The following is a 22,241-nucleotide window of genomic DNA, read 5'->3' as shown; positions in this document are numbered from 1 at the left end:
CATTTTGTAACAGAAAATTTTAATAACGCAAAAAATCTGTATTTATGTAAAGGTTTGATTCCACCTAATAGACCTATAAGAATTTTATGAATGAGAATGAATACTTTACCTCAGTTATAAATGGATGTTCTAATAGTTCTCTAAAAGCCTCTTCTGTCTGTTCATTATTCCCTTGTCTCTGTAAACTTAAGGCTCTGTTGTACAGCATAAAAGCTTCAGACTCCTACAACAAAACATTTAACACATTGTATCAATAAAGTGTTGAGAATGAGAAAGAAAAACACAAAATGCAGAGACCCTGACATTGCAGATAATCACCATGACATTATTTATTCAAAACTAATTATCTTGATATTGGACATCAAACCTGAACTGGTTTCCTAATTAACTTGACCTCTAGCCTTAAAACTATACCTCAGCTTCTTTAGTGGCTGCTCTTTCTTGTGCATCTTGACTGTCTTCTTCACTAGAACTGTAATTTAATGCAGCAAATCTAATCTGAAATCAAAACAGGAATTGTGAAAACTCCCCTATTCAATAAAAAATATGGGAAAAAGCAGACAGGGAATTTCAAAATATTTCCCATCAAGTCCAACACTCATACAGGACAGGTGAACTAACAATTGCAAAAAATCTCAGAGCCAGATTAACATATATGCATGTTTCAGAAATTCAAGTCTCTAGAAAATCTCCCTTTCAATCATATAAATACAGAAAATCATCAGAGAATTTGTTAAATCTTCTATCCAATCAAACACTTGGGACACATCAGCAGAGAAATTATGTCAATTCAAACTTTTATATAAAAAAAAAAGTCAGAATAGAATCGAGGAGAATCTTCTATCCATTCAAACTCTGTAAAAAAAAAAGTAATCAGCGGAGAAGCTCACACCTTAGTAAAAAATACCAGATGCTCCGCAGGGCGTAGCTTTATACGACCGCAGAGGTTGAACCCTGAACGGTTGGGGCAAGTATGGACACAACATTCAAGCTGGATTCAGCTCTAAATTTGGATTGTGATTAAATAGTTGACACAGCATAGGTTTCTGACACAGAATGAATGTGTTCTAATGAACTCAAAATTTTTGTTTTCTCTTAGACCAATTCACTATGCTGTTGAATATTAATCCTCTCAAAAAAATGTTTGAAGAAATTTTCTTTTTATTTATGAAATTTCAAATGAGAAAAATTGAACCCAATTTTTTTAATTACATCCCCCTTTCCCTTATTCCAAAACTAATCTCAATTAAAATTTCTAATGGAGTTTGCAACAATAACTACTCATTTAAATACATTATAATATATTAAGATGTAAAAAAAAAACTGCTTGTTATCACTGAATGGTAAAGATTATTTTAATTTATCAGTTGGTAGTAAAAAGTGAATATACATTGTATATTGTCTATAACTAAGATTTAAGTTGATTCTGGACAAAGAAAGATAACTCCAATTAAAAAATATTCTTGCTATTGCACAGTTTTGTGAAATTATATATTTCTTGTTGATTCTGGACAAAGAAAGATAACTCCAATTAAAAAAAAATCTTGCTATTGCACAATATTGTGAAATTAGATATTTCTTGCAAACTATTCTGGACAAAGAAAGATAACTCTAATTAAAAAAAAATTTGCTATTTCACAATATTGTGCAATTAGATATTTCTTGCCATTGCGCAATACTGTGCAATTGAAAAAATTTGCTATTGCACAATACTTAATATAATAATTTTAGATCCTGATTTGGACCAACTTGAAAACTGGGCCCATAATCAAAAATCAAAGAACATGTTTGGATTCAGCATATCAAAGAACCCCAAGATTTCAATTTTTGTTAAAATCAAACTAAGTTTAATTTTGGACCCTTTGGACTTTGATGTAGACCAATTTGAAAACAGGACCAAAAATGAAGAATCTACATACACAGTTAGATTTGGCATATCAAAGAACCCCATTTATTCAATTTTTGATGAAATCAAACAAAGTTTAATTTTGGACCCCGATTTGGACCAACTTGAAAACGGGGCCAATAATCAAAAATCTAAGTACATTTTTAGATTCAGCATATCAAAGAACCCAACCGATTCATTTTTTGTCAAAATCAAACTAAGTTTAATTTTGGACCCTTTGGGCCTAAATGTAAACCAATTTGAAAACGGGACCAAAAGTTAAAAAATTAACATACACAGTTAGATTCAGCATATCAAAGAACCCCAATTATTCAATTTTGATGAAATCAAACAAAGTTTAATTTTGGACCCTTTGGGCCCCTTATTTCTAAACTGTTGGGACCAAAATCTATACCAACCTTCCTTTTATGGTCATAAACCTTGTGTTTAAATTTCATAGATTTCTATTTACTTATACTAACATTATGGTGCAAAAACCAAGAAAAATGCTTATTTGGGCCCTTTTTTGGCCCCTAATTCCTAAACTGTTGAAACCAAAACTCCCAAAATCAATCCCAACCTTTCTTTTGTGGTCATAAACCTTGTGTCAAAATTTCATATATTTCTATTAGCTTAAACTAAAGTTATAGTGCGAAAACCAAGAAAATGCTTATTTGAGCCCTTTTTGGCCCCGAATTCCTAAAATGTTGGGACCAAAACTCCCAAAATCAATACCAACCTTCATTTTGTGGTCATAAACCTTGTGTTAAAATTTCATAGATTTCTATTCACTTTTACTAAAGTTAGAGTGCGAAAACTAAAAGTATTCGGACGACTACGTCAACGACGACGCCAGTATGATAGCAATATACGACGAAAATTTTTTCAAATTTTGCGGTCGTATAAAAATGGGAATGGTCAGTTCGAAAATCTCCAATCCATCAGATTTTTGTGAAAATAAGTGGGAAATAGCAGAAAATCTCTCAGCTCTAGGTTTTATTTTGTATACTTTTTAAAGGGATTAAAACAATTAAACTGCCAAAACAATCACTTAAATAGTGCTTTACCAATTCAATGACCTACATTAATTCTCCCTCTACCATTTGATATTCTTAAATTTAAATTACCATTTTCCTTTCCTCTTCTATGACATCACATTATGCAAGTTATCACCTTCTTTCTACCTGCCATCCATGGGCAACACTAGTGCCACCTGTAAATATATAATGTTTCTCATAATTCTTATTATATACATGTTTATAATATGTTTCTTGTAAAGGGTTCATATATGTGATGGTATTTTTACGCTACCCTCATTGGCATGTCATGAATTGATCTAAACCATCCGAAAAATTAAACTAGAGACTCTCAAGAGCCTGTCTCCCACACCTTGGTCTATGTGCATATCAAACAAACAACACAGATGGATTCATGACAAAATCCTGTTTTGGTGTTGGTGATGTGTTTGTTGATCTGACTTTACTGAACAATCTTGCTGCTTAAAATAATCTCTATCTATAATGAACTTGGCCCAGAAGTGACAGGAAAAAAAAAAAGAAAAAGAAAAAGAAAAAAGAAAAAAAAAGAAAATATTTTGTAAAAATTTACAAAATTTATGAAAATTGTTAAAAATTGACAATAAAGGGGAATAACACCTTAAGGGGTCAATTGACTACTTTGCTCATATTTACTTATTTGTAGCTCTTATTTTGCTATACATTATTGCTGTGGACAGTTTATCTCTATCTATAATAATATTCAAGATAATAACCAAAAGCTACAAAATTTTCTTAAAATTACCAATTTAGGGGCAGCAACCCAACAACAAGTTGAATGATTGGTCTAAAAATTTCAGGGCAGATAGATCTTGACTTAATGAATAATTTCATCCACAGCAGATTTATTCTAAGTGCTGTGGATTCAGAGATATGAGCCAAAAACTGCATTTTTACCCTATGTATTATTTTAGCCACGTTGGCCATCTTGTTTCACAGGCAGGGTCATCGTACACATTTTTTAACTTGATACCCTAATGATGACTGTGGACAAGTTTGGTTAAATTTGTTTTAGTAGTTTCAGAGGAGAAGATTTTTGTAAGATAACAAATACATGTATTTACCAAAAAATGTTAAAAATTGACTCTAAAAGGGCAATCACTCCTTAAGTGATCAACTGACCATTTTGGTCATGTTGACTTATGTATAGATCTTACTTTTTTATACATTTTTGCTGCTCACAGTTTATATCTATCTATAATAATATTCAAGATAATATCCCAAAACGACAAAATTTCCTTAAAATTACCAATTCTGGGACAGCATGGACAGCAACAAAACAACGGGTTGTTCGATTCATCTAAAAATTTCAGAGCAGATAGATCTTCACCTGATTAACAATTTTACCCCAGTCAGATTTGCTGTAAATGCTTTGGTTTAAGAGTTATAAGCCAAAATCTACATTTTTACCCTATGTTCTATTTTATATCCATGACAGCCATCTTGGTTGGTTGGCCAGATCACTTGACACATTTTTTAAACTAGATACCCTAATAATGATTGTGGCCAAGTTTTGTAAAATTTGGCCCAGTAGTGTGGTAGACTGTATTTTACAGGTTTTACAGTAATTGTGTATATTTTTATATTTAGTTTATTGTGTTATATTTTGTATACATGTATATATGATATGATTTATATTTTGTAATTAAGGGTATAGTATACTAATTACAGACTGTTATTGACATACAACATTTTCTACTGGTTTGGGTAACTTTGGTTTGACTGTAGTTTACTTCAAAGGTTTTCTTTTTATGCTTCAGTGGACCGCACACTTTCTTTATTTCTATTGGTCATTATATTTTGGCGCTATATTTCTTTTGTTCTTTTATGCTGGTCATCACTTTTTTATATACTGGTGGACATATTGATATGTGCTGGATGTAATTCTAAGTTTGAACCTATATTCGTTCTTAGTTTTCTCTCTAATCTACAGTCAGGTATATTTTATGTAATCCTGGGATGATGTAAATCAATTTCCATAGATATAAATCAGGAGGCCTTTGCACCTCATGCGAGGGTATTTTTATGTATATTTGTTATTATCCTGAAACTAGTCCAGAAATAACAGAACCAAAAGACCTGCAATAACTTGACAGAATACAAAGAAAAGCACTTATCCTATGGCCTATGCATGGATATGTCTACAACATCTGGCAGAGAAGCACTAGAAGTAGAATCAGGAGTTATGCCAATAGACCTGAGGCTAGAACAAATAGCCATTAAAGAGATTGCAAAGATTAAATCCAAATCTGCACAGGAACCCATCAAACAGCAACTTGTGAGGTATGAAGAACATGACGCATATGACAAGTATCCAACACCAATGGGCAAAGCACTAAGCCAAGCAGCAGAAATGGAAAAACAGACAAAGATAAACATCGATCTCATTGAACCAGAGTTTACCTACAGACTGGGAGAAACTCAAATGACTCAATCAAAACCTCTATATTGGAGTCGACTAGGCAACTCAAAATCGAGGACAAATGAGCAACAAGAACTTTGCCAGGAAACCATTAACCAACTCATGGGAGACTGCACACAAGAACAAGCAATATTGTTTACAGATGGATCATGCTAAGGCAACCCAGGACCCTGTGGAGCAGGTGCAATTATCTATGCTGAACACATTAAGCCTGCTGCCAGATTACATAGACCTGTGGCACAAAGAGGATCCATCCTTCTGGCGGAACTCATAGCAATTCTCATGGTCCTAGAATACTGCATTACAGAAAGGCAGTGTCTGCGCGTACCCGCATGTGGGTACGAATAGTCAAATTGCCGTTCTAGGCTGCGCGTACCCACATCCGGTTTTCTAATAAAAGGCCATCGAATCGGGAATGAAACGTGAAATATGTAAGAAAATTATCGATAGTATAGGGATTTCGTGTAGAACGAGTGAAGAATATGAAAAAATAATATTTTCAAATTGTACATTTGTATTTATTAATTAAAATTAAATGCACAATGATGGAAAATGAAACTGTACAGTCCCTGAAAAGAAACTAGAGGCTCTAAAGAGCCTGTGTCGCTCACCTTGGTATATGTGAATTAAACAAAGGAAGCAGACAGTTCATGACAAAATTGTGTTTAGGTGATTGTGATGTGTTTGTACATCTTACTTTACTGAACATTCTTGCTGCTTACAATTATCTCTATCTATAAATGAACTTGTCCATGTAGTTTCAGTGGAAAATGTTAGTAAAAATTTACAAATTTTATGAATATTGTTAAAAATTGATTATAAAGGACAATAACTTCTTAGGGGGTCAATTGACCATTTTGGTCATTTTGACTTATTTTTGAGTCTTAAATTGCTGTACATTATTGCTGTTTACAGTTTATCTCTGTCTATAATAATATTCAAGATAATAACCAAAAACAGCAAAATTTCCTTAAAATTACCAATTTAGGGGCAGCAACCTAACAACGAGTTGTCCGATTCATCTAAAAATTTCAGGGCAGATAGAAATTGACCTGATTAACAATTTTTCCCCGTCAGATTTGCTCTAAATGCTTTGGTTTTTGAGTTATAAGCCAAAAACTGCATTTTACCCCTATGTTCTATTTTTAGCCATGGTGGTCACCTTGGTTGGTTGGCTGGGTAAAAAAAAAGCCAGGATTCTTACACAAGGTGTAATTATTATTATAACGTCCCTACATACCCCAGGTATCCACTTTAGGGACTCTATCGTACTACAGATTCACAAGGCGTTGTTTCACTTTCGTTTGTAAATAAAGCCTTGTATAATAACATATGAAAATTGTTAAAAATGCACTATAAAGGACAATAACTCCTTAAGGGGTCAATTGACCATTTTGGTCATGTTAACTTATTTTTGGGTCTTACTTTGCTGTACATTGTTGCTGTTTCAAGTTTATCTCTATCTATAATAATATTCAAGATAATAACAAAAAACGGCGAAATTTCCTTAAAATTACTAATTCAGGGGCAGCAACCTAACAGCAGGTTGTCCGATCCATCTGCAAATTTCATGGCAGATTGATCTTGACCTGATAAACAATTTTACTCCCTGTCAGATTTGTTCTAAATGCTTTGGTTTTTGAGTTTTAGCCAAAAACTGCATTTTACCCCTTGGTTCTATTTTTAGCCATGGTGGCCATGTTGGTTGGTTGGCCAGGTCATGCCACACATTTTTAAACTAGGTACCCCAATAATGATTGCGGCCAAGTTTGTTTTAATTTATCCTGGTAGTTTTAGAGGAGAAGATTTTTGTAAAAGATTACTAAGATTTACGTAAAATGGTTAAAAATTGACTGTAAAGAGCAATAACTCATAAAGGGGTCAACTGACCATTTTTATCATGTTGACTTATTTGTAGATCTTACTTTGATGAACATTATTTCTGTTTACAGTTTATCTCTATCTATAATAATATTCAAGATAATAACGAAAAACAGTAAAATTTCCCTAAAATTACCAATTCAGGGGCAGCAACCCAACAACGTGTTGTCCAATTCATCTGAAAATTTCAGGGCAGATAGATCTTGAACTGATAAACAATTTTACTCCCTGTCAGATTTGCTCTAAATGCTTTGGTTTTTGAGTTATAAGCCAAAAACTGCATTTTACCCCTATGTTATATTTTTAGCCATGGCGGCCATCTTGGTTCATTGGCTGGGTCACGCCACACATTTTTTAAACAAGATACCCCAATGATGATTGTGGCCAAGTTTGTTTTAATTTGGCTTGGTAGTTTCAGAGGAGAAGATTTTTGTAAAAGATTACTAAGATTTACAAAAAATGGTTAAAAATTGACTATAAAGGGCAATAACTCCTAAAGGGGTCAATTGACCATTTTGGTTATGTTGACTTATTTGTAGATCTTACTTTGCTGAACATTATTACTGTTTACAGTTTATCTCTATCGATAATAATATTCAAGAAAATAACCAAAAACAGCAAAATTTCCCTAAAATTACCAATTCAGGGGCAGCAACCCAACAACGGGTTGTCCGATTCATCTGAAAATTTCAGGGCAGATAGATCTTGACCTGATAAACAATTTTACCCCCTGTCAGATTTGCTCTAAATGCTTTGGTTTTTGAGTTATAAGCCAAAAACTGCATTTTACCCCTATGTTCTATTTTTAGCCATGGCGGCCATCTTGGTTGGTTTGGCGAGTCACGCCACACATTTTTTAAACTAGATACCCCAATGATGATTGTGGCCAAGTTTGGTTTAATTTGGCCCAGTAGTTTCAGAGGAGAAGATTTTTGTAAAAGTTAAGGACGACGGACGACGACGACGGACGCCAAGTGATGAGAAAAATTCGGGCCAGGTGAGCTAAAAAGAAAAATAAAACTACTAAAATTAAAGCTGGAGTTTATAAAAATTAAAGAAGCAAGTTATAATATCAATTTAAACCAATTACAAAAGATTCATGTAACTAATTAAGATTTGGAACACATTTTACATATCAAATATGATTGTTTTGGCACGGATTTCAACCCTGCTGCACATTTCAAATGTTGCCAGCCTCCGTCCACGTTTCATTAATCATTATTACTTGCTTCTTTAAATTTTAATTTTTATAAACTCATGCTTTAATTTTAGTAGTTTTATATATTTTAAAATTTTAGTTTCTGTTTAACATTTTACTTAAAGATTATTTTAAAATATCATATGGGTATATTTTTAATTTTAAAAAAAAAATTCTTTAAATTTGCATTAAAATTTTATAATAGTATTAATTTCTATCATGTTTTTCTTTTACAGGAACTGTACAGGTTCATTTTCCATCATTGTGCATTTAATTTTGCAATGATTATTATAATGTATCATTATTTAATAAATACAATTTGAAAATATTATTTTTCATACTTTTCACTCATTCTACACGATAACCCCATTTTATCGATAATTTCCGTAGATATTTCACGTTTTATACCCGATCCAATGGCATTTTATTAGAAAACCGGATAAGGTACGCGCAGCCTAGAACGGCAATTTGACTATTCGTACCCGCATGCGGGTACGCGCAGACACTGCCTTACAGAAAACATTTACAATGCAATACAAAGAATCAAAATTTTCTCTGACAGTCAAAGCCCCGTGGGATTACTTACACTGAACTGGGCCCAAAACAGCTACATCTCCGTAATAAGAGAAATAAAAGAAAATATTGAACATCTTAGGCAAAAAGGACTCAATGTAATTGTATCATGGCTATATAATAGACGTATTTACACTTGTATGCAAATTTGTCCGCCATTACATAACATCACACAGGTTCCCGTAAAGTTTGACTTCATAATTCAAAACATATGACGTCACAACTAAAAAGTGATTGTTGCTTGACGTCAAAAGGTTATTTGGAGGTGATGTAAGGTCATTTGGAGGCAAGATACAGCTAAATACCAAAAGTGTAAATACGTTTGTGGACATGCCAACATAGCTGGTAATGATGAGGCTGACATCCTTACAAAAACAGCGGCAGAGGAAGCAAAAGAATTACCACCGAAAATAACGTCATAACACTACAGGACGTCAAACAAGCAGCGAACAAAAGTACAGGAAATAAATGGCAGAGAAGATGGGAAATATCTGAGAGAGGCAGGGACCTTTATGAAAAAATACCAACTACAAAACACTCAATTATGTTGGATTTCCCAACTTAAAGACACTTCAGTATATTCGCCCAACTAAGAACTGGCTACACAGAACTCAACTACTACAAGAACCGAGTAGGCCAAACCAACGCCATAGAGTCATGCAACTGTGGAGCACCTGAAACGCCTCAACATTTCCTTCTGGAGTGTCCCTGCTATGAAAACGAACGAGAAGATATGCTACACCAAATATCTAAAGAGGTCGGGGTCAGAAACTTGAATTTAGCTACTATGCTAACGAGACTGGACGGCGAGAACACAGAAGAAACAAAAGCCAAATTAACAGTGGCGCATTACATTGACAGAACGGGCAGATTTAATACTGCTGTTCCTCAAAGAATCCGGGTCCGTTCGCGCCCATTCACGTTCGCACCCACTCATGTTCGCCCCCTTTCACTTTCGCACCCCACATGTTCGCACCCAAAGTCCGTTCGCACCCTACATGTTCGCGCCCAATTTTAATTGGTTTTGTGTCTAATAACTTTGTAATCAAGTTTTGGCAAGTAGTATTCTTAAAAGTATAATTGATTTAATTGTCTCAAAATAAAGCGAGACAGCATTTTTAATGTGTTGAATAAAATTTTTATCAAGTTTTTGAGAGTGTATTGTTAAAAAATAACATTCCTTTCTAATTAAAGTGGGATTCTGTCAACGTTTTATTTTGTGCTGAATAACACTTAATCATGTTTTGTTTAGTGCATTGCCTATAACTTTGTTTCATTGACTTGTTTCCAAATAAAGGGAGATTCTGACTACGTTTTTTTGTGTGTTGAATAAATTTTATCATGTTTTGGTTTTTATAATAGTGTATTGCCATATTTTATTATTTCATTGTTTCAGATCAAATCAAATCAAAGGAACCAAGCTGTTAAAAACAATTATCTTTTGTGTTCTGTATTTAAAATATTCAATCTTTTTACTCATACCAAGCTATAAATACATTCAATATTTACATCAAAGCAATTAAAAACAACAATCATGATTTTCATATTATTCATCTGGAATTTGAATTAAAATTGGGCGCGAACGTGTAGAGTGCGAACGAACCTTGGGTGCGAACGTGCGAGGTGCGAACGTGTAGGGTGCGAAAGTATATTGGGCGCGAACGGACCTGATACCTTCCTCAAACCCAATCTTAACCAGTGCATACCAAATTTAAAGCACAGAGAAGAAAATACGTCGAGGAAAACGCACCAGAGAGGAAAACCGCACATTGGGACAATTCGTGCCAACAGGCTTTAAGATTGAAGATTCTCACCTTTTTTTCTCGAATATCAACAAAATGAAAATTCGCGCGCATTCAAAGCAAAGAAAGCTCATGAGCACTTCCGAATAAGACCAGAGTACTTCCGAATATATTCAAATACGGACCCGTTCGCCCTAAAACAATGTTCGACCTATTTTCATTTCGCCCTAATCAAATTTTACAAAATCAGTTAACAGCATGATAAATTTGACAAAACAAACCCATCAAAATATGAAACTCTCTTATGTTACATATCTTCCTATATTTGTTTTTAATTTTATTTATTCATACTGGTCCACTTCATAAATAAATACAAATATTTTACAAATATACAAATATTTTATTGGCACAAACACAATTACAATAATTGGCAAAGGCCCATATTACAGTGCATTACAACAATGAATACAGCATACATTTACTAGTATTTAAATATGTTATAAATAAGAAGCTAAAATCTCGTTTCTATACATCAGACATTTATGTATATAAGAACTAGTCACTTTCAGGACTTTTAAAGAATTACTATTAATACAACTATTAATATTTAGCTGATTTTCACTACAACATGTAGGAAGTATATTTAATATCTTATTTTTAAAGTTAAATCTATAGTTTGAAAAAAATTCACATTTCAGTAAAAAGTGATTTTCATCTTCTACCTCACCTGATTTACATACATTACAAACTCGTTCGTCGGTGGCTAAACCTAGATATCGCCCCTTTTCAATAGCAAGATTGTGTGCACTCAATCTAATTTTACACAGAGATGACCTTTCTAATCTATTACTTAGAACATCAACATAAGAACTACGCTGCTTTGAATTATGAAATTGTTGGTAAAATTTTAGTTTTGATGAATCATGAATTTTTGATGATTGATCCTGTGTGCACTGATCAATCACTCGTTGTTTAATACTTGGTAGATATTGTTTAATAGAAAAGTTTCCCCCAGCTAGGTTTGAAAATCCTAGATTGTTAAAAATAGAATAAAGTTTCTTTGTCCAGGGGTTATTTTTTTCAGTTGCCAGAAAAACTTTGGATATAAGTGCGTTTTCAGACCTTAAAATATGATCATAAAACTTAATACAAGAAAATGATATTTTTGAGCATAACGGTAGCCTGCAAAGTTCAGCTCTACAAGCAGCATTAATTGCTTTACAATGAACACCTAGAATTTCTTTTATGAATTTCATATGGAATTTTTCCAAAATGGAATTGTCTCCCGAATTATCAAAAACACCCCAAATCTCACTACAATACAGCAATATGGGGCTTACTAATGAATCAAATAATTTTTCTAAAAGTTTACAAGGATTATCCATTCCAATTGTTTTTTTAATCTTAAAACATGCTTTCCTAGCTTTTTCCATTAGTAAGGATACAGCTAAGTTAAAGTTGCCATTACACTTTAACATTATTCCCAAGTAGCAATATTTGGAGACAGTTTGTATGACATTATCATTATAAAAAAACTCATTTAGATATGTTTTACCATTAGAGTTAAAAACTAAAACCTTTGATTTTTTAACATTAACCTGTAGCTTCCAATTTGAGCAATATGTACTAAGAGTATTGAGACTGGCTTGCAAACCAGTTTTGCTTTCTGATAGTAATACAATATCATCAGCATATAATAAACAATTTACAGACAAATCACCAACTCTGACTGGTTCACAGCTACCATTGAATAAATCTTTTACAACATCATCAATAAAAATATTAAAAAGTGTGGGGCTTAAAACATCCCCTTGTTTAACACCTCGCTCTGAAGTGAATGCAGTACTAAGACCATTTGAAAATTTAATTCTAGTGGTAGTATTTTCATACATTGCAGAAAAAATTTTAAAAAGCTTTTTAGGTAAACCTGATTTTAAAAGTTTATAAAATAAGCCTACTCTCCATATGGTATCAAAGGCTTTACGTAGGTCTATGAAAGCAGCAAATACTTTCTTCTTTTTACTTTTATAGTGATCAATAATGGTTTTTAAAGAAAATATGTGATCAGCAGTTCTACAATTTTGTTTAAATCCTATTTGATATTGACTGATGAGAGATATGTTATTAACAAATTTCAGTAATCTTGAATGAATGACTCTATTAAAAAGTTTTCCCAAGTTAGAAGTGATAGAAATGCCCCTATAATTGCTAGGGTCCATTTTGCTTCCAGATTTATGTAAAAGGACTAGGAAACTATCATTCCATTTAGATGGGAATTGGCCAATATTTAGAATAAAATTAAACAGCTTTGTGAGAGGATTTAATATAGCCTGACCTCCATATTTAAGCATTTCATTTGATACCAAATCCATTGCAGTACTTTTCCCATTTTTAAGAGCTTTGATAGACTTAATTATTTCATCTGTAGTGATATCTACGTCTAAAATGTTATTAGATGGATCATTATCTATATTATCTTTTAATTGCTGGAAATGTTCCATTATGGTTTTATGGAAACTACTACAGTTATCATCACTTTTGTTTAACTTTTTAAAGAATTGAACAAAATTGTCATGAGGTATGTCCTGAAAGGAGTCAGCATTGTCATGCATCTTATCCAACTTATTTAACATTGCCCAAAATGATTTTGGATTCTTTTCAATATTATCATTTATATCCTTACAAATTTTTTGTTTATACATTTTTTGTTCATGTTTACAAAGTCTTCTGAATTTTGATCTATATGTATAATATAATTTCCTATATTGTCCATTGAGTGGATTTTTATTAACTAGTTTCTCATAGCTTTTAACTGTATTTCTTAAGTCAGTACAGGAATGTGAAAACCATGGTTTCCTGTTTGATTTTTTCATTTTTTGTAAGGGCTTTTTATTTATGAATTTAGCTGATTGTTTAGCACAGTCTAGTAAAATTGAATTAAATGACTCGGTAATCGAGTCACTGTCATTAAAGCTTTTGGCTATAAAGTTTGCCAATTTATTTTTAAACATTTGACTTTGTATATTTTCTGTGTATGAAGCAATTGCTTCATCAGTCCAAAGAAATTTACCCGGCAAAGAGTCTAGTTGGTGTGAATCACACGGCACTGATAAAAAATTAGCAAACATTGCACAACTAATTGGGCGATGGTTAGAAAGGGAAGTAAAATCATGAACTACAAAGTATCCTATTGAATCAATCAATTCTTCTGAGATAAGTGTGTAATCTACAACACTACTACCATTATATGTTATACAAGTTGGTTGGCCATTTAAATCGCCAATTGTTCGGCCATTTAAAATTCTGATTTTGGCTTCTTTGCACATATTTAATAATAATTTGCCACTATTGTTAGTGTGTTTGTGGTCAAGATTATTCCTTGACAATACCCTATCAGGATGATATTCTGAATCATCTAAGTTTACAAGTTCATTTACATTATCAAATTCAATAAAATCAAGTTGGGTGTTTGTATATGCATTAAAATCACCTTGTATTATGATGTCACCCATACTACTATATTTTTCTACATCACTGAGCAGAATAGAGTAAATTGATTCTATATCATTATTTTTATTATTATAACTTGAATACTCAGGAGATATATAAACTACAGCTACAAAAACATCTCTACTAATACTAAAAAACATATGGTCTAGTTTTATCCAGAGTATATCAGGATGACTGTTTGTCAAAGATTTCAACCCTTTGGAAATTGAACTTTTTGCAAAAATATTAATTCCTCCAGAATATCTTCTTGCTTTCTTATGCTTTTTCCTGCTACTAGAGTGGACTAATTCAAAATTAGGAATGGAAATATCCTGGATAGATTCACTGCCTATCCAGGTTTCTACAAAACTAGCAATACTAAATTTAGAAACTATATCTTGAAAATGTGGGTCATTTGCTTTCTCACTTGAGAGACCCTCTATGTTCCACATGCCAATTTTTAAAAGATTTTCATTACTTTTAACTTTTTTTGCTAAAGGTCTCATCATGAAATAAAATATTAAAAGATGTTGAATAGAAGATTTCAGAGTTATAAAATGATACAATTATTTTATCATAATTACAAAGAAAGAAAGAAAAAAAAAAAAAATCAAAAATCAAAACATACAATGTATACACATGTTATACTACATGAACATGTATTTATAATTAGAAATAAGAACAAGCACGAGCTATTTCATTTTTCTAATTGAATGAAAAATAATGATTTAATAATACAAAATTATGACTAACAACCATGTACGACTAGAATTTAACAATCAGTGCAAAATAACAAGTTATATGTGTGTATGTTGTTGATCCGGTGGTGGAAAGTGAATCTGACCAAAAGGAGGAACAGACCATGGATTTCTCCAATTATTAAAGTTCGGATTATTCATTGCGTGGTTTGTTGGTAGGAACCATGGCATCATGTGTTGTTGATTGAATGATGGTGGGTACTGGTGGTTGAAACTATGACCATGAAGTGGATTTACACTCTGATGTGAATTCATGTTTGTATTATGATTAGCCATGTTTGGTCCATCGCGGCGATAAGATGATTGGTGAGTTGATCTGCTAAAGTTGTTGTCACCCTGTCTTCGATTTCGTTGGTGTTGGGTGTTATTTGTGTGTGGAATGTTCAGGGCAATCTTAAGATGTTTCACAATAGCTGGTAGCCCCTTTCCATAATTCAAATGGACATCATCGTGAAACATATCGTAGCTAGGCTCAAAACGTTCAATTTTATGGATACTAGGGTACAGATCGCATACCAACTCGATGATATTATTGGCCTCATTCACGATATCGTCATGGAAGTCCTTTCTATAGATGATCGGTAGGACATATATGTTAGAGTTATTCCACATTTTAGTACACTGATCTAATAATTGGGAAAATTCATCCTCTTGCACTCCCTCACCTTGTAAATCCCTCGCCCCAATATGAATAACAATATTCTTTGGTTCATATCTTTGACCGTTTTTCAGAACAAAGCTTGTGCATGTTTTTCCATTCATATTTATTGAAAGCATGAAAAAAAGTTGTAGAACTGTGATTTTTCACGATAATCGCCAAAAAAAATTAGATAGAAATTGACGAAAAATTGGAAAATCATTAAAATTGTCTACTTTCAAAGGGCTGTAACAAAAAAAAAGGAGTGCAACACCGTAGGATTTTTCTTCGCCAACCACCGTTTTTTTACAGTCATATAAACCCAAAAAGCGGGTTAAGAATATTTTGTTTGCTCCTCAGAGTACTATTATTACTATTTTTTAAACAACAAACTTCAGGCGCGGACCCAGAAAAAAAGAGACCCCTTAAAAGCCAACGTTCGGACTGATGATTTTAAAAGCATATGCATTTATCATATATGTAGCTACACTCTCATTCCACAGAGCAGATTTAAGAGACATGATGTGCCCAACCCCCTTTGTGGGAAACAAATGTTGATTATATAGGAAATCACTGAACCATGACTGGCGTGGGTCCCCTGGCTTTCTTAGTTTAAATATAGCCTACAGTGGATTGGGAACAAATTTTTTCAACTTATATTTTTTTCCCTTTCTACTATTGCTGGTGCGAGCAAGGATTTGTATAGTTAGACTATACAAATCCTTGGTGCGAGTGCTATCTTGTAGGATCTTGTAGCCGCATTGTATATCCTGTCTGCTCTTTTTCGAAATCCACAAAAGTGTATTTCACTTGCAAGAGATATTGTTCTTTCTTAACACGGATCATCAGCCATATATCGTCCCCTTCCGACGGACTATCATCGTATCTCAAGCACATACTCGAAATTAAATGGTGTCAAGGAAGAGCCGAAATTCACTCCCTGAAATGTTCTCCCTAGAATGGGGATCGACCAGTAACCTTTGTGTTTGTAGTGCGATTCGCTAACCACCACATCCATGACCTCCCACTCAAAGGTAGATAGTACCCCTGTATGAAATAGCTGGATCCGGCACTATACTTCATATAAATGTGGCCGAATTACCTGCCCCCCATAAAACATTATCTGAACTTCTTTCTAGTGATTTTGAATGATAAAAAAAAATCCCAAACATAGCATGCGGATAATTAGAAATAACGAAGAAATAAGTGGTGAAAATACCAAAAACATATTCTTTAATTTAAACGGTAAGTGTTTTCAAATGGACTGATTCGAATATTTACTGAGTTTGGTAATACTGTGATTCATTAGAATACATGAGCATGAATCTGTTACAAGCGTCCTCTAAGGTTATCACCAGCATTGTATTTGACTTTTGTGTGCTCTACAGAAAATATATCGTCTTAAATAAACCTATCCTCGTCAGTTTTAATGTAACATCTCCATGCTTTATATATCATGTACTGTATTACGACGCTATATTAAAACTGACGAGGAAAGGTAACTCCCGGCCACCGACAGCTTTTTTTTAAGCTAAGGTGGTCGTATGGTCTAGCGCACCGGATTCAATGCAGGCGATTAAGTGTCACGATATCTCAGTAGCATGGGTTCGAATCCCAGCGAGGGAAGAACAAAAAATTTTCGAAAGCAAATTTACAGATCTAACATTGTTGGGTTGATGTTTAGACGAGTTGTACATATATATATCTAATATTTGTTCATTTTATAGTTATTTAACGGTGATGTTGTACCCTTTTTGACTTGTTATACATTATATTTTGTAGTGTACAGAATCATATTACATGATCCATCGCCCTGTAAGATTAATCGTTGACTATTTATTCAGTCATTTTATATATATATATATATATGTGTATACATAATGTACACAGCCATGTATCATTATTATTGATGGTGATCCAATGGATAAATCTGTTGTAGAGTTGCATGTCACTGACTCAGACGTACGTACTTATAAATATAATTATTTTCTGTGACTGTATCTTACATTAATTCGTAAGATCATTTACTATAGATAATTGAGCTGATCTGTAACAATAACATATCCATGCCTTATATATCATGTACTGTAGTACGACGCTAGATTCAAACTGACGAGGAAAGGTAACACACGGCCACCGAGAGCTTTATTATTGTGAAGCCCAGCGGGACGGCTGCAGTGCAGGCGATTTGGTGTCACGAAAATTCAGTAGCATGGGTTCGAATCCTGGCGAGGGAAGAACAAACAATTTGCGAAATATAAATTTGCTTTCGCTATATATACAACTCGCCTGCACTGTAGCCGTCCCGCTAAACCACATGACCACCTGGGCTTCACATAATAAAGCTTTCGGTGGCCGTGTGTTACCTTTCCTCGTCAGTTTTAATCTAGCGTCGTACTACACGAGGAAAGGTAACACACAGGGGCTTGTTACAATTGCCGGGTTTATTATCCATACGAACCCCTAAAAAAACATGTTTTTTTTATGGTTCGTATGGATAGTAAACCCGGCAATTGTAACAAGCCCCTGTGGGTAACACACGGCCACCGAAGCTTCATTTTAAATAGTGAAGCCCAGGTGGTCGTGTGGTCTAGCGGGACGGCTGCAGTGCAGGCGATTTGGTGTCACGATATCTCAGTTATAAGGGTTCGAATCCCGGCGAGGGAAGAACAAAAAATTTGTAAAAGCAAATTTACAGATCTTACATTGTTGGGTTGGTGTTTAGACGAGTTGTATATACATCAATGTACACAGCCATGAATCACCATCATCGTTGCTTGAAATTCATTTCTTAAACTCCGATCAACAGTAAATAAATATAAATCATATTTGATGTATATATACACCTTATGATAAAAAAAGTCTTAGATTTTTTCTAATTATATTTAATTCAATATACGTTTTTAAAGAATAGTACGAATGCGTGGCTAGGGCGAAAGAACCTGTTTACGGTTTTGAATAAATTATCATAAATTAACTCCACCTTCATATAATAGCACAGTTAAGGACATCACATCAGGTATTTAAATATTTATTATTCACTTAACCTTTGAACTCCCTTGGTGGTAACTAACTAATATAGGTATTTAAACTTTATTTTTGATCGATTAAATTTAGGATAACTCGTCCTAAGATAGACACACCCATTTGTCGGACCGTTCAAGTATCCCCTACTAAAGTACGTGATTTTTGCACTGAAAGTTTCATGCAATTAAATTTTACACAATCTGATTTTGAAATGTTTAACACCATACATGCTTTTAAACTGTTATTTGGCATTTCCTCCAATATTTTTAGTGTTCATCAAATCTATAAAGACAGCTAGAAAGTACATGTGTATACATACAATAACACAGACAATATGTAGATAGCTTATTGAAGTCAGTGTATAAATAACAAGTGTAATAACCGTCAGGGGAATTGTTCATTATATAAACTTAACATTTGATTTTTTATTGACAAACTTTGGTTTAAAATCTTAAAAACTGTATTTTATTATGCATTCAGAGAAAAAGAATTGACATTTCCTGATTAATCATATTTATCATGTATGAGTCACATAAAATACACAAGATTAATCTATCCTCCAGATTTGCAATTTGGAAAGATTTTTATTTTATTTTGAACGGAAAGCTGCTGATAAAGTAAAAGATATAAAATGAATCAATTAATATGATTGATCGGCAGTTACTAAACATATAGCTTACAGTCATTCAGATAGAAATTTGATAGCTTCTTGGGGTATAGGGATTACGAATATATGTCAATGCGCAGCTGTTTCGCTATCAAGTCAGATATAGCAATTTAACCTATAGATAAACTTTAATGTTAATAATAAAACGTTTGTTTTTTAATCATTCCTATATATATGTTATATATATGTTCTTTGAAAGTTTTAAGGTTTGGTACCAACATAAATTAAAAACCTTTAAACCCGCTGCATTTTTTTTCTTCCTGCTAGAAATCTGATGTTCACTGAGTGGTTGTCATTGTCGATGTGGTTCATAAGTGTTTCTTGTTCCTCGTCTTTTCTATAGATTATACAGTTGTTTTTTTTTCGTTTGAATGGTTTAACACTAGTAATTTTTGGCGCCCTTTAAAGCTTGCTGTTCGGTGTGAGCCAAATATCCGTGTTGAAGGCCGTTCCTTGACCTATAATGGTTTACTTTTATATAGTGTTTCTTGGATGAAGAGTTGTCTCATTGACACTCGTATCACATCTTCCTATATCTATATGATACTAGTATCAGGAACTTGAAACTGGCTCCATCATCCTTGATCATGATTGACAATTTTGATTTTTTTCCCCGTTTCAGGCACGGCTGAAGCCCAACAAGAAGACGCCGATTAACCGCTCCACTCACAGCAATTCATTTCTGTCAGCATGGGAAAATCATCGAGTAAAGTATCATTCTCTCCATCATGTAAGTTATGTGAAGATAGGAAGGTTAGTAAACCGGAACCCAGTACATGGAGCTGCAAAGAGTGTTGGATATTGATGTGTGACAGTTGTAAGCAGAATATTCACCCTGAGATGATGCATCCAGAAACACATACCGTTAGAGAAATTGGAAAAGTAGATGATGATTCAGCCGTAATCTCGTCGGTTGTGAACACATACAAAACAAAATCTAAAAACATTATGAAGGTGCTTTGTTCAAACGATGACATTCTTTATTATCGCCACTATAATTCAGAAAAGTCGGAAATTAGTGTCGTAAAGTCGAAAATATCGAAATCAATGAAAATATTACAAAAGATTGCCATTGAATGTACTGACATTGCCCTATCATCTACTGACGAATTATTTTTTTCACCTGCGCAGTCGCCATCTGAGCTAAAAACATTTGCGAAATCTGGTGAAATTAAAACTCTGCTGGATGTCTCTCCAATGGACATATTCTGTATCCATGTAAACAAAGAAAATGAGCAAATACTTGTTTTGGTTGAGCAGTCGGAACCGTACAATCAGACCATTGCTGTTTTTGGTACAGATCATGAAAAGAAAGTAACAATTGACAATAAAAGTAAAATCTTTAATAAAATTCTTCGTATCGTTTGTGATTCCAGAAATCAAATGTATGCAATTGATGAGAAAGCCGATGAAGATGGCAATAGACGCGTGGTATCGTTTGATATGGAAGGCAACATAATATTTAGTTATGATGGATGTGAAAGAATAAAAACTGATTTATTTACACCAACTGATATCGTTGTAACTGCGGATGACAATATTATAATTGCAGACATGTTTAGCAATGCTTTACATGTGCTGAATACTGAGGGAGAATTAATTGCGTTACAGAATACCATGGAATATGGGATAGAGATGCCAGAGAGTCTAAGTATAGATAAAGCAGGATATCTACTGATAGGTTGTGATACATGTACAGTTGAAAAATACAAAGACTTTGCAAATATATACAGGGTGAAAACATCAGAGAACTATCTATAGACGATTCTTTGGAGGACATGATTTTGTAGATGTTATAGCATTAGTTACATTTGAACATTTATGTTAATTGGCATAACAAAACGGAGAACATGGCATGATAATGGAATCAAATAGTAAATTTGAGCTTCTGGGTGATAACTGAATGGACAACCTTACATGATATTGGAAATAAACAGTAAATGTGCGCATTGGATGAAAACTGATGAGCTGTCATGGAAATGGAATAAAAACTATAGATACAATTCAAGCATAGCGACCCCTTACTCTCTATTGGTCGTCCGCTGAACCGATGATGTACAACCATACATGGTACAAACAGATATGGAAAAGAGCCAACAGAGATGAAATTCGTGGTGGTTTGAACCTATCTGTAAACCTGTATGCATATCGGCCACATTTTGTGTCATTTCAAATAAAGGACCTAAAAGATTATTGATCAGAGAGTACCGGCAACAAAAATTAAAAATACAAACTTCACCCAACATGCCCAACCTCAGAAAGTTAAAAAAAAAATAAAACGTCTTATTAGAATGAAATACAGACACATTCAAACTATCAAAGAGAACAGAGAGAACAAAGAAGAAATGATCAATTTGTTATTCCCGGCATAAATTGACCGCATGTTCGGCCATACACAATCTGAAGTCTTACTTATTGCTGATGACATTCCATTTGGGGAGAATTATGCGACGCAAAATATATAGACCAATAGAATTAGAAAATTGTTATTTCATTGTTGATAGATTTCAATCAATAAAAAGCAATGAATTTCAAGATTTACATTTTGTTGTTATTAAATGAGTATAAAAAAGATGTGGTAAGATTGCCAATAAGACAACTGTGAACAAGGGACCTAAATGACAGACATTAACAACTATATAGGTCACCGCGTACGGCCTTCAACATTGAGCAAAGCTCATACCGCTTACTAGTCAGCTATAAAAGGCCCCGATATGACAATGTAAAACAATTCAAACGAGAAAACTAAGGGCCTTAATTGTATAAAAAAAAATGATCGAAAACTAATATATTACACATAAACAAACGACAACCACTGAATTACAGGCTCCTGACTTGGTACAGGCACATACATAAATAATATAAGCGGGACCCCCTTAACCTGGGACAGGGTTATAACAGTACAAC

The 22,241-nt window shown here is 33.5% G+C and overlaps 2 protein-coding genes across 4 annotated transcripts in view; one reads left to right on the top strand and one right to left on the bottom strand.

The window, feature by feature from the left end:
• LOC134685184 (calcineurin-binding protein cabin-1-like) overlaps positions 1 to 10,907 on the bottom strand; it is a 103,477-nt gene extending 92,570 nt beyond the window's left edge. Inside the window, exons 1-4 of one of the 2 annotated variants that reach the window (XM_063544670.1) lie at positions 10,829 to 10,907; positions 3,013 to 3,098; positions 415 to 498; positions 110 to 223 (exon numbers count right to left, since the gene is read on the bottom strand). In XM_063544670.1, coding sequence (XP_063400740.1) covers positions 110 to 223; positions 415 to 498; positions 3,013 to 3,015 — 201 coding nt within the window. In that variant the 5' untranslated portion in view covers positions 3,016 to 3,098; positions 10,829 to 10,907. Of the gene's footprint in view, positions 1 to 109; positions 224 to 414; positions 499 to 3,012; positions 3,099 to 4,627; positions 4,771 to 10,828 lie in introns of those variants that run through there. The other variant, XM_063544671.1, reaches the window with a different exon arrangement.
• Positions 10,908 to 16,507: 5,600 nt separating this feature from the next.
• LOC134685181 (uncharacterized) lies at positions 16,508 to 21,871 on the top strand. Of its 2 annotated transcripts, none has more exons than XM_063544668.1 (2): positions 16,508 to 16,674; positions 19,957 to 21,871. In XM_063544668.1, exon 2 carries the CDS (start codon positions 20,025 to 20,027, stop codon positions 21,093 to 21,095), a length of 1,071 nt encoding a protein of 356 aa, XP_063400738.1. In that variant the 5' UTR covers positions 16,508 to 16,674; positions 19,957 to 20,024; the 3' UTR covers positions 21,096 to 21,871. The 2 variants fall into 2 exon arrangements, with proteins under 2 accessions (XP_063400738.1, XP_063400737.1); XM_063544667.1 differs by lacking the exon at positions 16,508 to 16,674 and adding an exon at positions 18,581 to 18,659.
• Positions 21,872 to 22,241: the final 370 nt, after the last annotated feature.

The sequence above is a fragment of the Mytilus trossulus genome, chromosome 9 (assembly GCF_036588685.1).
Source record: "Mytilus trossulus isolate FHL-02 chromosome 9, PNRI_Mtr1.1.1.hap1, whole genome shotgun sequence".
Classification (NCBI taxonomy): domain Eukaryota; kingdom Metazoa; phylum Mollusca; class Bivalvia; order Mytilida; family Mytilidae; genus Mytilus; species Mytilus trossulus.
This window is presented reverse-complemented; position numbering and strand designations above follow the sequence as displayed.